The 14,846-nt window shown below is 49.8% G+C and overlaps 2 protein-coding genes and 2 non-coding genes across 4 annotated transcripts in view; 3 read left to right on the top strand and 1 right to left on the bottom strand.

Annotated features, from left to right (window-relative positions):
* The window catches only part of RCSD1 (RCSD domain containing 1), a 48,250-nt gene extending 45,926 nt beyond the window's left edge, over positions 1-2,324 (top strand). Inside the window, exons 5-6 of the mRNA XM_054165913.1 lie at positions 103-306; positions 1,530-2,324. Coding sequence (XP_054021888.1) covers positions 103-306; positions 1,530-2,153 — 828 coding nt within the window. The 3' untranslated portion in view covers positions 2,154-2,324. The remainder of the gene's footprint in view (positions 1-102; positions 307-1,529) is intronic.
* Positions 2,325-7,422: 5,098 nt separating this feature from the next.
* TRNAP-CGG (transfer RNA proline (anticodon CGG)) lies at positions 7,423-7,494 on the top strand. The gene has a single exon. It is a non-coding gene; the product is annotated as a tRNA-Pro (tRNA).
* A 439-nt stretch (positions 7,495-7,933) lies between these two features.
* On the bottom strand, positions 7,934-8,005 carry TRNAP-AGG (transfer RNA proline (anticodon AGG)). Its single transcript has one exon. It is a non-coding gene; the product is annotated as a tRNA-Pro (tRNA).
* Positions 8,006-12,601: 4,596 nt separating this feature from the next.
* The window catches only part of MPZL1 (myelin protein zero like 1), a 53,634-nt gene continuing 51,389 nt past the window's right edge, over positions 12,602-14,846 (top strand). Inside the window, exon 1 of the mRNA XM_054165873.1 lies at positions 12,602-12,732. Within this exon, the coding sequence (XP_054021848.1) occupies positions 12,603-12,732 (130 nt within the window). The 5' untranslated portion in view covers position 12,602. The remainder of the gene's footprint in view (positions 12,733-14,846) is intronic.

Here is a 14,846-nt window from a genome sequence, read left to right as displayed (position 1 = left end):
GCCGTGGCAGCTCCCGTGGCAAGGGCAAGGGCGCCTCCCTGTGGCTACCGCATGCAGTACACGCTGGTGTTGCACGCCCGTGACCGGCGTTTCTCTTTGCAGGCCAACCTGGCTTTTGCTCCAGCTGCTCTGCTGCCGGGAGCATCTCCTAAGAGCCCTGGTCCGAAAGCCCTGGTTTCTCCATTCAGTACTCCTCCCTCAACGCCCAGCAGCCCAGGGATTCAATCTCAGCCCAGCGAAGTGACGGAAACACCGGTCAGCTTTGATCAACCCCCGGAAGGCACTCAGCTGCAATTCTATAACAAGGTAGGGTATGTGCTAAGATTTCTCCATCACAGAAAGGTAAGGCTTGCTTACCACTTGAGGAGGAAGAGGAAGAGGAGGACACAGTTCTCAGTTCTGTGGTGATACTGTGCATTTGTGGCCAAGGGAGGAGACACCAGGTTCAAAACAGCCTTTTAGTGTAACTCTGTGGAGTCTCCTCTTTGCCCATCTTCACATGGAGCTTCACAGTCCAACAGCTCTGGCAGCCTTCCTGGCCAAATGGGTAAAGGGAAGGGGTGAAGTGGCAGGGCCCAGTAACTTCAGCTCAGTGGTAACAGAGTGGATGGTACCTGGGCAGGGAGCACTGAGAGGAGATGGTGCCACATGCCAGCTGAGTGGCTGAGCTGCAGTTTAGGGAACCATGCAGAGCACAGTGGTTTGTCAGGTGTCCCCACAGGGTGCTCAGCACTTAAATGGGGAGTTGTAGTCTGTATTCACCATAGAATCACAGAATCAGTCAGGGTTGGAAGGGACCACAAGGATCATCTACCATCATGAACTAGAGTGCTGACTCCTTCCTTCCTCAACCTCAAAACTGCCCAGTATACAAGAGGCTTGGAAAGGAGGCCTACAAGAAAGCTGAGAAGTGACTTTTTACAAGGGCTTCTAGTGGCAAGGATGAGAGGGGACAGCTTTAAGCTTGAGGAGGGTAGACTTAGGCTAGATATTAGGAAGTAATTCTTTACAGTGAGGGTGGTGAGATACCAGCTTGCCCAGGGAGGTTGTGAACGCCCATATGCTGGAGGTATTCAAGGCCAGGTTGGATGAGGCCTTGTGCAGCCTGGTTTAATGGAAGATGTCCCTGCCCATGGTAGCAGGGTTAGAACTATATGGTCTTTAAGGTCCCTTCCAACCCAAACCATTCTATGAATCTATGAAATCCAAAGTTAGCAGCATATACATAACAAATGCATTGCCCTTGGGTGTGGGGTCTAACCTGGACAAAGAGCCATAGTTTACATTACAACAATGATCTCCAGCACCAGCTTTACAGAAGGAAAGGAGGTTTATACTGAGGAGCTGCTTGTCCTCTAGTCCTTCAGGGGTAGGAGCCCTCATGTCTCTGCCTCTCAATAGCAGAGCAGGAAAAGTGAGGCCAACAGGTTAGCAATCGAGTTTCCCATGGTATTTTCCTCTGCTGTACTTTCCTGCTTTCCAGTACCTCTCTCTTGACTGCTTCACTGTCTGCTTTTCCTGCCTCCAAGGTCCGGTCACGGGGATCAATAAAGCGCAGGCCTCCCTCAAGGAGGTTCCGAAGGTCTCTGTCCGAGTATGGAGATGGGGAAAATCTAGCAGTCAACATTGCTCCAGAAAATGGTGCAAAGGAAGACGGGGATGAGGTGTTTGGGACCAAGGCCAAGAAAGAGGAGGCAGAAATAGGGAGCAAAGAGCAAAAGAAACAGAGAGAGTCTGGTGAGAATCCCTCATCAAGGAGAGGATCCAGCCCATCAGAAGATGAAGAAAAAGGGGGAAAACAGGCCGAGGAAATAACTCCTTGCCAGAGCAACACAGGGGATATGAAGGAGGAGGAAGTGTGTTTTGGTGTCTCGGGGGAGGACAACTCTCCCCAGCCTTCCTCTGGAAACAAGGAGGAGGTGTGTGAGGGTCCCCAGGGAGAAGAGCTGCAAGGCAGCACCTGTGAACAGGAAAAGGGGGACACAGAGAAGGAAGAAGCTGAAGCAGAGGAGACCAGTGAAAGCACAGACACTCAGAGAATGCCAAGCACTGAAGAAACACCGCTGGCACCTGAACCACTGCAGGATACAGTGGGCTTAGAGACTGCCAGTGAGCCTTCAACATCAGCCACGCAGGAACAGGGCACAGCATAACCATGATGCACAGGTAAGGTAGGTCAGTATGATGATGGCTCCCTACATCACCAAAGGGGTTTGCTTGTTAATGAAAACGGTCTTTTTGCTGCTTCCTACACCCCAAGTATCAAATCTCAGACCTGAAGAGGCTTCAAGGCAAGGCAATTAAAACAGCCAGCCCTCCTGTGTGGTGTTATAGAGACAATGGAGATACAGCAAACCTGTTTCTTGATTCAGTAAAACGGAGAGGCTTTGCTCACCAGGCACCTGGCTCAATTGCTGTTTTGAAAGCAATTTGAACTTACTAGCACTTTTCCCCAGTAGTAACCACACATACACTATCTCAATAAGCCTCCTTTACTTGTGCATATTTCCATGTCTGTGTGTGCAGTTTGTATGTATACCTGCATGCACATATAGTCTGTCTTTATACCTATGTGCCTATCTTGTTAGCTTTGCCAGCAAAAACAGTGTTTGCATGCAGACCACCTTTGTAATCAGCCAGGGAAGCACAGAAACACAGGCCTTTGCCACTTGGAATAAAAGGGGATTTCCATGGGCTAGTGCAGGACTTGTGCTGTGTAGCTTACTGCATATTCTCTAACCACGGATCACGTAGCCACAGATGCCTGTGGTAATACCTCATTCCACCTGAACCACTTGTCCCCTCTTCAAATGCTTCCTTGGTTTGGCAAGAAGCAACTGAAGGAAGCAGACTGCAGCCCAGGCTGCAGCTCTCCTTTGCCTCCTTGGTGGGGAAACTACCAAAACCAGACTCCCCAGCACTGTAATTACTTGAGAGTCGTGATTACTTTTCATAATAGCCTTACTTGTCCCCTCTGAAAAGGACATACCCATCAGGAGAGAGAAGAATAAACAAGTGAATAGGAGCCATCTAACCCAATCAAGGTGGAAGCTACTGGAAAACCTTCAGTGGCAGGAGAGGAGCAGAACGTGGATGTCCCTCGAGGTGGAGACTCATCCCAGAGCTGAGTGGCCACTTGCTGGCTCTTTGCTTCGCACCACCCTATTTTGGGACAGTGAGAACAAGAGACTTTGCTTGCAATTCGTCAGGAGTTCAAAACTGATGTGTTGGCTGACATTCCTTGGTGGTATTTGCAGACTGTGAGATCTGGTATGTGCTGTCCTGGAGCTGACAGCCACCACCACTCCAGGACATTCTGCTCCTTCATCCTGCTTCCAAATGCTTTTTTCTTCTCCCCTGCATTGGTCTTAGATGAAGTTCATCGGTGAGGTGCATATGTGTATGGTGCCTTTTTGTAGCTTCCTTTGCAATACTTTGGGGGGTCAAATTTCAGTAAATGATGTTTTAACAATTTGAAAAAGCATGTTTTCTCCATACATGCCACATGGCAGGCAATGTGAACCCTAAACATGGGGAAAACTCTTTGGATGTTGTTCATAACATACGAAATACCCTTGAAACGGGAGTTGAGATGAATGACCCGTGAAACAGCCTGCAATAGTAGGCAGTTCTTCTGTGTGCTTCAACTTTGGGGCATTTTTAGTGAGAGTGACAAGTAACAACCAACAGCTTTGATGCACAGAAAAGATGTGCTGTGTGGAGTGACTTGTCTTATCTGGCTCCAGGCTCCAGTCCAGCCACTCAGTCTTTCTCACTTCCAGACCCTATCTAATCTTTTGACTTTCTATTGGATCTTTCAATGTGTGGCCACTGAGTCCCACTTATGAGAAAAGCATCCTGGCTTACTGGAAATAGTTGGTCAAGGAAGAGGTCTTAGGTGGCTCTTTCCAGTTGTATGGCCTGACAGAATATAAATTGGTGGTCAGACGGCCAGTCCCTCTGAGGTATTGTTCTAGACATTGTACAATGCCCTCTTAGGCATTGTACTAGATTTTAATTCACTCCTGGGGTACTAGTTAAGAGATGGATCTAGCATTTGGTAAATTAAATAAATAATTTTAAAAAGCTTTTCTATGTGGAGAGTATTTGTTGCCCAAAAGAAGTAATTTAATTGGGGAAAGACAGACAGACCCTGAGCTGAGCAGCTTCCTGACAGTAGTGCTAGAATCTCTATCTGCAATAGTGAATAAAAAGCTGCCCTGGCTGAAGGCCATAGGGACAGATAGCCAGACATGCCAGAAGCTGAGTCAAGGAGGTGTCAGTTGGTGTGCATGATCAGTGGCCATCTAGTACCCACCAACACAGACCCAGCAACAGAGACCGAGAGCAGAATCAGACCGCTCTTCTTCATTCATCACAAAGCTCCTTCTAGCAATCATTAAGCAGAGCAGAGTCAGAGGCTTGGGTTGTCCCTGGCTTTCTGGATACACATAAGCCTTGAGTGGGCTCAGCAATACAGCAGTTTTACAAACCAAATGGTTTAAAGAGGTATCCCCTTTCTATTCACCAGCAATAAAATCTCAAGGAAAGAAGTGGTTCTGGGCCTTGCCTTTCTTTTTCCCAGGTGAGAGCGCTGAGATACAACTTGCTGAGAGGCAGCAGTGTTGCCCCTCCGTGTATCACAGGCTTGTTGGCAAATGTGACCCCCCAAATCCTTTGGAGCCATGTTGTGGAGGATTGTTGCCTTTGAATCCATTTTAACCTGGTTGTTGGAGCTTGTATTCCAGGGCAGGCTGCAATCATTCACTGTACCATTTCTTCTCTCAGCAGTGTCCCATCTGAATGTGAGTGACTGTGCCTTACTGTATATACAGATACATGTGTGCCTGCTTAGAGAACGTGTGTCCCGAGCAAGGGAATGGAAATCTGAAGGAGAGGCAGAAGAAATAAATGGTGGAATTAAACCAAACCAAAGTCTGTGTGTTTCTTCTTGGGGAGATGAAGGAACCTGAGGAGAAATGGAGAGAGCTGGTAGCAGCAGGCAAAATAGGGGTAGGATTTCCACTCCCATTGTAAGAGTTTTATGTTAAATTTGAACATATTTTGTGGTATTTTTTATGTTTGGGAAACAGCAATAGCCAAGGTAATTAATCCACAAAGGAAGGTGTTCTTTGGGGTAAACAGTGACAGGGGAAGGTCATGAATTCAAGCCTGCAGTGGGCAGTAGTGTCCTCCCTACTCGAGTCATGAGGTCTGTGGTGACAGGCTGGACTCGATGATCTTTGAGGTCTCTTCCAACCTTAGTGATACTGAATCTACTGAGACTGACACACTCCCTGTCCCAGCCCTGCAGGTATCAGATATCTAAGAAGAGAAGGCAGCACAGCCATATAACCTAGTGCCGTTTCTCCAACAGTTCCCTGGGTTCAGGGAGAGCATAACCCCAGGGTGATGCACAGAGACCCCTCCTGTGAGATCTCCCAGCTTCTGGCAATCAACAGTTTTAGAGCCTTTTTGTGCTGGAAGTTGCATCACCATCTTCATGCTTGATAGCTTTACAAGTTGCAGGAAAAAAGACACTCTCTTCTCAGCACAAGGTATGCACACATCCCCCTCAGGGCAGTGCTCACTGAGGTAGCACACAAACCTTGTCCCATCGTCAACCCAAGTGAGGGCAATTTTAGAGAAGACTCTTTGCCCACATTAGTATCATGACCCTGCAAAGCAGAGGATACATGTGGGCCCAAATCCCTGCCCCATCCAAACTATCAGCAAATGCTGGTTTGGGCAGTGTGTATCCATGAGGTGTACAAAGTAAAAAAGCTTAGACTGACATGTAGACCATGTCATGCTTTGGTATATGAGGGTGGCAGTTTGTGAGGGGTGGTGTGCCTATTCAGACCTATACACGTCTGTCAAATTGCTGGCTCTGGAATGTATAATCATTGAATCACAGAACTGGTTTGGTTGGAAAAGGCCTTTAAGATCATTTAAGGTCCAACCACCAACCCAACACGGCCATGGCAAATAAATCATGTCCTGGAGTGCCATGTATACACATCTGTTGACCTCCTCCAAGGATGGTGACTCCACCACCTCTCTGGGCAGTCTGTTCCAACGTTTGACCACTCTCTCACATGTTTGGTGTAAGAACACTGATGGCTGAACACAAAAATTACCTTAACAAGACAAATCTTATATAATTTATGCGATTCCTCTGCTGTGGATGCTGCCTGAAAGACGGGGGGGAAGTAAAAGCACAAAGTTTACAGAGCAGTGATGGACAGAAAACAGAACAAGAATAAAGATAAAATGGGGAAAGGAATGCAGCACACGAGCAAGGTGTTTGGCTGAGATCTTCCCTTCACGGTTGTTTCATGATTGGACCGTGTTTAAACTGTAGCCAGCCACAATAAAGCATTGGATGGGTAAGGACTGGGAGCAGGGACTGATGGGCAGGAGTTTTGAAGGGTGTGGGATGCAAGGAAGGCTTATACAGCAGCGTGCAAACACGAGGGAGAAGCTTGAGGATGGCAGGGCGCATGAACAGGATACAGCACATCAGGGATGAAGTGGGAGCTGAAGAAGCAGCGTGGAGCGAGTTCAGAAATCAAAGGGAGCCAAGGGCTCCTCTGGGCCCCACCACATAAGAAACGCAACCAACCCAATGCTGAGGCACTCTTCCAAGATGCCTTTCGCCTGTACGCCTCAAAGGCCACTCCGAGGGCCTCCTGCTGTCTCCCACGGGCCCGGCCACCTCACAGACCGTTGCCTCACCTGCCCGGGGGGTGCTGTCATGAGAGGATTCATTCACACTTGCATGCGTAGCACCCGGCGTATCCCGCACCCACGACCCGCCTGGCACAAAGCTGCCGGCGCTCAACGTCCCCGCCGCTCTGCCGACCCAGCCGCACCAGGAAGGGGGCGCAGCGCCCAACGGTTAGGGGGGGATAAACCAAACCCAGGAGGGAGGGGAGAGTGGGTGGTGTCCCACTTCCCCCTTCTCATCCGCTGAGAATGCGCTCGCCCAGCTTCGAGCGCCGCTGTCCGTGCCTGCCCGCCGCGCACGTCTGGCGCGGGCACGAAGCCGGGGGAGAAGGACGACACAGGCGTTCCTCCGCCCCTCGGAAGAGCGCGGAGTGGTACCTGCGCAGGGGAGCGCCGCTGCGGCCGCGCCTGTTCCCCACGAGGACTCGGCATCCTCTCTATCAAGCGCAGCCGTAGGGTACGGGAAGGGCAACCCACCGGTTACCCTGGCAGGGAGGAAGTTGCAGTAGCCTCCGCAGTTAGGGAGAGGAATGGAGTCTTCCGAAGAGGTGGGCAGAACCATTTGGAGTCAGGGGGAGGAAAAGGGCAGCCCCACAAAGATACTGAATGTGGGTGAGTGGGAAGTGCTGGTAGTAGGCGGGAAGTAAGTGAGTGAGTGAGTGAAGTGCTGAGCTGGGAAAACCTAAAGAGAGCGGCTCGTTGGTCTAGGGGTATGATTCTCGCTTCGGGTGCGAGAGGTCCCGGGTTCAAATCCCGGACGAGCCCGCCGATAGAGGAGGCGTGGTGATGTCTCCTATTTTGCCGAATCTGTTACTGCCGCGATATTTTTTTGTATCTCGGTAGCTGAGGCTCCTGTGCAGCGGGACGGAGTGCACGAATGGAGCTGGACTTAGTGCCCGTGGGGAGCCGCAGGCTTCGCGGTGTTGCGGCTCTTGTTTGTTTCTTGGGGGTTAATTTCGGTCCCGTGCGCGAGGCGAAGAGTATAACGCAAGAGGGGTAATCCCTTGTAAGTGTTTAACGCTGATTCCTTGCATTAAAAAGGAACGTGTCTCGGTATAACTCCTGTGCCCCCCGGTTAGGCGTGGTAGCCGATCCTGCCTGGCGAAGAAGCGCAGCGGAGGACGCCGAGTCGTGTCCCTGTAGCTGGGTAGGGAGCAGTGCTGGGAAGCAAAGAAGAGAAACGAGTAGAGTTGAAAAAAAAATTGGGCTCGTCCGGGATTTGAACCCGGGACCTCTCGCACCCTAAGCGAGAATCATACCCCTAGACCAACGAGCCGCCGTGATAACTTTTTTTCTTCCCTTCCAGAGGAACGGTCCAGTGTTAGGGCGTTGCTCGGCGCTATTTGCGGCTACCCTTCGCATCGGCCGTTGGGGCTGCCCGCAACGGGAGGTGGCACAGGCCTGCGTCTGCGTCCTCGGCTGGAGCAGAAACGGGCTGCCGGTCAGCCACGTGGATCACTTTGTAGGGTGCTCTTTTCAATTACAGCCATGCCTACGAGATCATGGTAAAGACACATGAGAATCACCAGAAAATCGCATTACATAAACATGGTAAACAGGATTTGTGACCAGGTGTGCGCAGTCCGGTGGCAGCTTGCCATCTGACTCGTTGCAGCGGAGGGTGACGTTTCACCCCTGCCTCAGCCTGCGAAGTCGCGATCCCTGCGGTCTACCCCGGCCGGTGCCCTTGCGGAGTGAGTGTGGCCCGCCGGCAGCCACCAGGACGCTTGCCCTGCCCGTGCGCCAGCCGCGCCGCTGTGGGCAGTAGCCCACCAAGGAGCCGTCAATGCTTACGGGGACCACCATCCGCCTTGTTGGGACAGCTCAGACTCGGGTGTGCAGCCTCTAGCATCTGTTTTGTGCAGTGCTCCATATTCGTAATGAGGCACAGGCACTGTTCCTGCGCGTTGTTCTCCAGGTTTTCTCCAGTCGCTGGCGAACCCATCTCCCCCTGTGTGCAAAATCGGCTTAATCTATCTAGCCATTAACCGCAGCAGCCAAACCACAAATCCCAACTCAAAGACGGGAAGTTCATGGTTCATTGTGGTAATTTAAAACTCACTCAACCAAGCTGTGGTGACATGACTTTCCTATTTTACAAGTGATGATTTTATGCAGACCTATTTAAGTATCAAGAGCCTTCTTACCACAAACACTGATGCTGGTCAAGCTAGAGAAGTCAGTGGTACCTTGTCTCTGTATAGTAACAGCTACCAAACTGATTTTGCCTGTATTCCAAGAAACTGTAGGGGGAGGAGAGAGGGGATGGGTGGCAGAGTAGGAGGGAGAGAGAGGAAAAACAGTTGCTTTAATTTTGTGGGGTTTGGGGTTTTCTATATATCAAGCTTACTGAGAATACCTGTGGCTCATTTTTTTTGCTTGCATCAATTCAGTACTGGAATATCTAATCATTAGCATAATTTTTCATTATAGCATTTCCTCAGAGCACTTATCCTTGCATGGTGGGTAATTCAAGCCATTCCTCTTAATCAAGGTAAGGACAAATAATTATCAAACTCTTTAAATACCATGTGCAATTCCTGTGCTGCTGCAAACTCGTGAATTTTGAAAGAACCCCCGTGTTTGTTTAACCAGAGGAAATACAAATATTGCACTACTTGCCAGTCACAATTTCTCTCAACTTGAAGAGGAAAGAGTAATATTGTAACAGACACTAAATATTTTCTTTTCTAAATAGAGCCTGGTTTTGTTTGTTTTCAGTTCTTCTCATACTGTTTCGGAACAAGCACGTTGGGCAGGTTATTTATTTTGCAGGAGTGTGTATCTCTGCACACTAAAGTGCCTGCTATACAGTTCCTTTAGCAGGTACAAAGGTGCAAGCTAAATATGAAACAACCAAACCCATTAAAAATGTAAAATCAGTCACAATATATTTGTTTTTCCTCTTAGAGATATTACCTTTACTTTGTTTGATGTAATCCTGCTTGCTCTCTCTGGCAAGATACTAGAGAGCTCTACAAAACAGTAGGCCAACACGGGTCAGAATTTCTAACAAAAAAGGCAGCCATGACAAAATTTATTTAACCTCTTCCCTGGTGACACACTCTTTAGATCTTCCTCTTGTGATAATCCGAAACAAACAAACAAGATACAAACCTATTTTTCCTTATCTTGTGAAACTGAACGTTGGTTTTATCACACCTGAGAATGCTCAGAAATCAGTTAGGCAACTTGATAGCAGCCTGCCTCACTGTCTAGGCAGTCATGCTTTCTCACTGCTGATTGTATCACCTTGCAGAGACAGATTCAGTGTGATGAGAAGTAACTTCCCACCTCTCCATATTCAGAGAGAAACATGCACACCACAAACAAACAAAAAAGATTTTATTGATAGCTAAGTGAGCCGAATTACTAAGAAATTTGGTAAATACCAGTATTATCACTAGACAGAGTTGTACAGCTGGACAGAAAAAGGATGGCATCAATTACAGCTTTATTTGGGTCAGCTGTTATGCCCAATAAAGGTGACAATGGGATGCTCATGAGGGGTGGCACAGCCGGGTGCTTGGCACAGCACTTAGTTCTTGGTAACAGTATGTTGTAGCATACAAATGCAATATATGTTCCTCAGAACAAATGAAGTTGTTCTAGCACCCTGCATCCTCTCTGGAAAGAGCAGAAGACAATAACTTAATCATTACTAAGTGGATAAGAAAACTTGGTCAACAGTGGGCAGACCAGATACTCTCCCAGACGTTCTCTGTATTGAACAGCAGTGCAACTATACAGCACACAGGACACTCACAGGGCTGTACCTGTGACACAACATTATGTCATCCCCATCAGGGAAGGGAGACATTGTAGAAAGCCTCTGGCATGGGGCACATGTGGCTGACTCAGGCTTATTAGTACATGAAAAGAAGGATGTGAGCTGTGTGAAGGACAGTAAATGTGAGAATAAGGATATATGTAAAAAAAAAGCTTTAGGCTGGCTGTCCTGAAAAAAACAATCTATGAAAGGTGAAGCATGGCCTGTGCAGGGAACTAAACGTTTTTAAACTGTGGAGTACTGAAGGAGCTGAAGGTAAATAGTAATAGAATAGAATAGAATAGAATTAACCAGGTTGGAAGAGACCTTCGAGATCATCGTGTCCAACCTATCATCCGACACCACCTAATCAACTAAACCATGCAACCAAGCATCCTGTCAAGCCTCGCCCTGAACACCCCCAGCGTTGGCGACCCCACCACCTCCTCAGGCAGCCCATTCCAGTGGGCAATCACTCTCTCTGTGTAAAACTTCCTCCTAACCTCCAGCCTAAACCTCCCCTGATGCAGCCTGAGACTGTGTCCTCTTGTTCTGGTACTGGTTGCCTGGGAGAAGTGACCAACCTCTGCCTGTCTACAATCTCTGGGTCCTGAGGTGCTTCCATGTTAGCAGCGCATTTACAGTCACTAAGGAGAGCGGTAAGGGTAGGTGGAGTTTCCATAGAAAGGAGGAGCTCTGAGGAATCATTGAGGCAAAAGGTCTTGAGACGAAAGGCTTATCAGTGTGTATCAGTTTCTGCTATGGTGGGAAAGTGCGGATATTGGTCAGTTGGCTAAAGACTCGGCTGCAAGGGAAGTCAAAGAGACTAAATGAATCAAACAAGATAACTACCTGTGATACAAAACGTTGCCTGTGTTGATCTTTATCCCAAATTGTTGCCCTGCATTTCTAGAAAACATGCAAGTTAGATGAGGAACATGCTTGGAGCTTCCCTCGAGGGTGTCAATAATGACTGCATACACTGTTACATTTTAAACCTCATGAGAACTGTAATCTGGTGGTTTACATCTGGGGAAAAAAAACAACAAACAAAACCCAAACCCCTGTGTTTTGCAGGAGCTTGCTTTGTCATGGCCCTCCTCAAAATGGCACGCAGTAGCTGGGACTTTTCCTGTGGCCTCTTTCATCTGCAAATGTGCATAGATGGCCAGAGGGTGACACAGAAACGGGTAGCACCTGAATCTGAGAGAGGACCAGAACCCATGGAGCACTGGGCAGGACTGAGTGGAGTAAGCCGCATGCCTTTGAAGTGTCATGGATACCACGAGCAATAGCCTTCTAATATGGCTAAGCTTGAACTCAGCTGTGATCCCCGAGACTGCACAGTAACAGACCCACAGCTCTTGTGTAGGCCTTGACTAACAAATAACTCCACGGGTGACTGTCGGCTATTTTCAGTCTTTTAAAATGTAAACTAGGAAGACCGTTAGCGTGGCTCCAAAAGTATTCAGTCGTCCACAGAGATGGTTAACTAGGACCTGAGACGACAGCATTTAGCGCTGGGCTACTTGGTGCTTTCTGGCGCCGTCCCTGCGGAGCCAAGGCAGCACGGACAGGCCGGCGAGCGCCATACCGGCAACGTGAAAGCAGGCGGCCAGCAGCGCGGGTAGGCTGCGGCCGCACGCACCGCGGCACTGGCTCGTCCTGATGCCTGAAGAGGCAGTAGCGTTTTTCTGCGACGACACCCGGCGTTTCTAAGCCTTTCCCGCGACAGCATGGCTGGGGATGCCTCCTCTGCCACGCCTCTGACCCCACACACTTCACCCAACCCGTGGCAGCTCCAGCCGACCCGCATCCCCTGCACCCGCCACGCCTGTGACGGCACTCCCACAGCACCGCCCGCCGTCGAGGCGGGAGGAATCTCGGTACGTGCCCTCCTCGGAGGTGGGCAGATCACTAAATTCCCTGTCTGGATAGGGTCCCCGGATTTGATGGATCGTTCTCCTGACCAAACCTCGGGGAGAAGCTGGGCAGGGTCAAGAAGGAAATAGGAGGTGTGTGCGAGTGACAGCAGTGGGGTCCTATCCCGGCGAGGAAATTGGGCTGCGGGTTATAAGGGGCGGGCCCGCAGCCGGGGCGGACAATGGGGGCGCGGGGAGGTGGTGGCTGGAAGATGGCAGCTGCTGGAGGCACGGTGGGGCGCCTGGTAACCGCCGTTCCTTCGCGGTTCTCCTGCTCGGCGTGGCTGCTGGCCGCCGCTGCACTGACCGCCGGTGAGTGAATGCGTGAGTGGGGGCCGGCCGGCGCCGCCGCCGCTTGTCTCTGCGGGGCTGCACTCGTAGCCCGGGCCGATGGTGATGCGGCGAGGGGAGCTGCCCGGCTCCACCTGAGGCGCGGCAGGCGGTGGCGGACTGCGCTCGTCGGCCTGGGTCGGGCCCGGCGAGGGCAGGAGAAAGGGGCCGGCCCGGTCCGGCCCTTGAGATGGAGGCGAGGACCCTTGAGGTGGAGGTAGGTGGAGGCGAGGCGAGGCTTCCCCGGCCTGTACCTCGCCCCTGGCGGAAGGTGCCGCACGGGGTGAGGCTTTCTGGGGAGGCTCTGGGTCCAGCGGGATCATCCCTTTTAAATGCAGCTCCAGATCGTCGTCGCCAGGTTACCGGAATGGAGGGCGGTTTCTCGGGCAGCGTGCAGTTTTACTCCTTCTGTTCACCCGGTTCAGCATCGATGCTCTCCGCCACAGTTGGTGGGGCTGAGACCGGCGTTTGGGCGCGTTTCCCGCGTGGCTGCGGAACGCTGCTCGCTCCTCTCTCGGCGCGCCGGCGGCAGGCCTGGCCCACGAGGGACACCTGGGTTCGTCCGGTCCCCGGGGAGAGAAGGAAGGTGTGGTGTAGCGGGGCCCTGCGGGGCAAAGCCCCGCTGCGCGTCCCGCGGTGCCGGCGTTGCGAGGGCCCGGCGATGTGTGCCGCGGGCGCCATGCGTGACGGCCCCGTGCAGCGCTTGCCAGTTTTGTCTTGATTGGGTTATTAAGGCAGAGGACGTGAGTCGTCTTTGTTGAGGAAAGGCACAGCGCGGCGTGGAGGTGACCGGCAAATGGGGACGCTGGAATTGCGGTAACTGACTTGGAAAACCTTTGATTTTGTCAGTCGTGAGGTATTTGGGTGGAGGAGTAATTACACCAGCTAAAATGAAACGCTTACCACTTGTATAGATGGAGAATAAGTATAAGGCAACGGAGCGGTAAAACTGTCGAGGGTAATGATTAACTTCACTGTCGCTTACATTCTTGCGGGACAACGAGGTCTGTGTTTCATGTAGCATCCTGATATGAAGAGGTCATGCACATTTCCTGGGCTAGCACAGCATGAGTAGATTTCAGGTGTAGGCAATGACGGTATGCTTTCTAAAGATACCTTTGTTTGGCAATACTTGCTTAGCGGGGAAAAAAACTTTGCAAAGTTTTCTATAGGAATCATTAAAGAAGCTGAATGAGTTCTCAGTTCAAATGTCTGGAAAACTGTGTAGTGCTGTAAGGCCATCTGGTGAGAGGCTTAAGACAGAACTGTGCGGAGTGGTAAGAAACTTAAAAGTGATTTCTAAATGGCATTGTTTGGATTTGTTTGAGATTACTACATTTTGCAGTAAACAGAAGTAGAAACTGTGAGGGTTTGCTGTAGATCTTCAGAGACAACCTTAACATTTAAAATTAAATGGGCAGATACATACACAGCTTGCAGTTAAAACTAAGTTCTTTGAAAATAAATATGGAGACAAGAGAAGGAGGAAGCATATTTTGCCTGACCACAACAAAAGGTATAACTATAGTTGCTGAGAGTTGTAGATCATTCTACAAAGTCTGAGGTATGTAACCAAATATAGTATCTTAAACCCAAGCAAACTACAGGACACTCTTTTAGAAGAGACCCTCCCTAGGGTGGAGACTCTCTAAGAAGTGAGATTGCAATTTAAATGAATAAGATAGCGATTTTAACCCTCATTTATCTGTCTGGAGCTGTTTTTATGCCCATCCCTACAAATGTTGCCTTCTTTTTTTAATTACTTTTATTTTTTTCCCCAACTCTTAAGTCAGAAGTTTTTTCTATGTTGGCTTCTGTCTGTGCTTATATTGCCTATCCTTAATCCTCCTGTCTGCTTTGCAAAGACACTTCTAGGTTTTTTATTTGTCCGTGTGTGGAGTTGGCACAACGTTTGCGCAAGAATAAATGGCCAAAGTGCAGGCCCTTCACCCCATTTCCATAAGTAAAATAGCTTGGTGATTGTTAGGGAAAGGATGGCCTTCTAGGGTTTGAGGTTATAAGGAGTCTTATCATAGAATGAATAAGGTTGGAAAAGACCTCAGAGATCATCAAGTCCAACCTATCACCCAACACCT

Source organism: Dryobates pubescens, chromosome 12 (assembly GCF_014839835.1).
Source record: "Dryobates pubescens isolate bDryPub1 chromosome 12, bDryPub1.pri, whole genome shotgun sequence".
In the NCBI taxonomy this organism is placed as follows: domain Eukaryota; kingdom Metazoa; phylum Chordata; class Aves; order Piciformes; family Picidae; genus Dryobates; species Dryobates pubescens.
The sequence above is the reverse complement of the archived record's forward strand: the minus strand, read 5'-3'. Positions and strand labels throughout refer to the sequence as shown.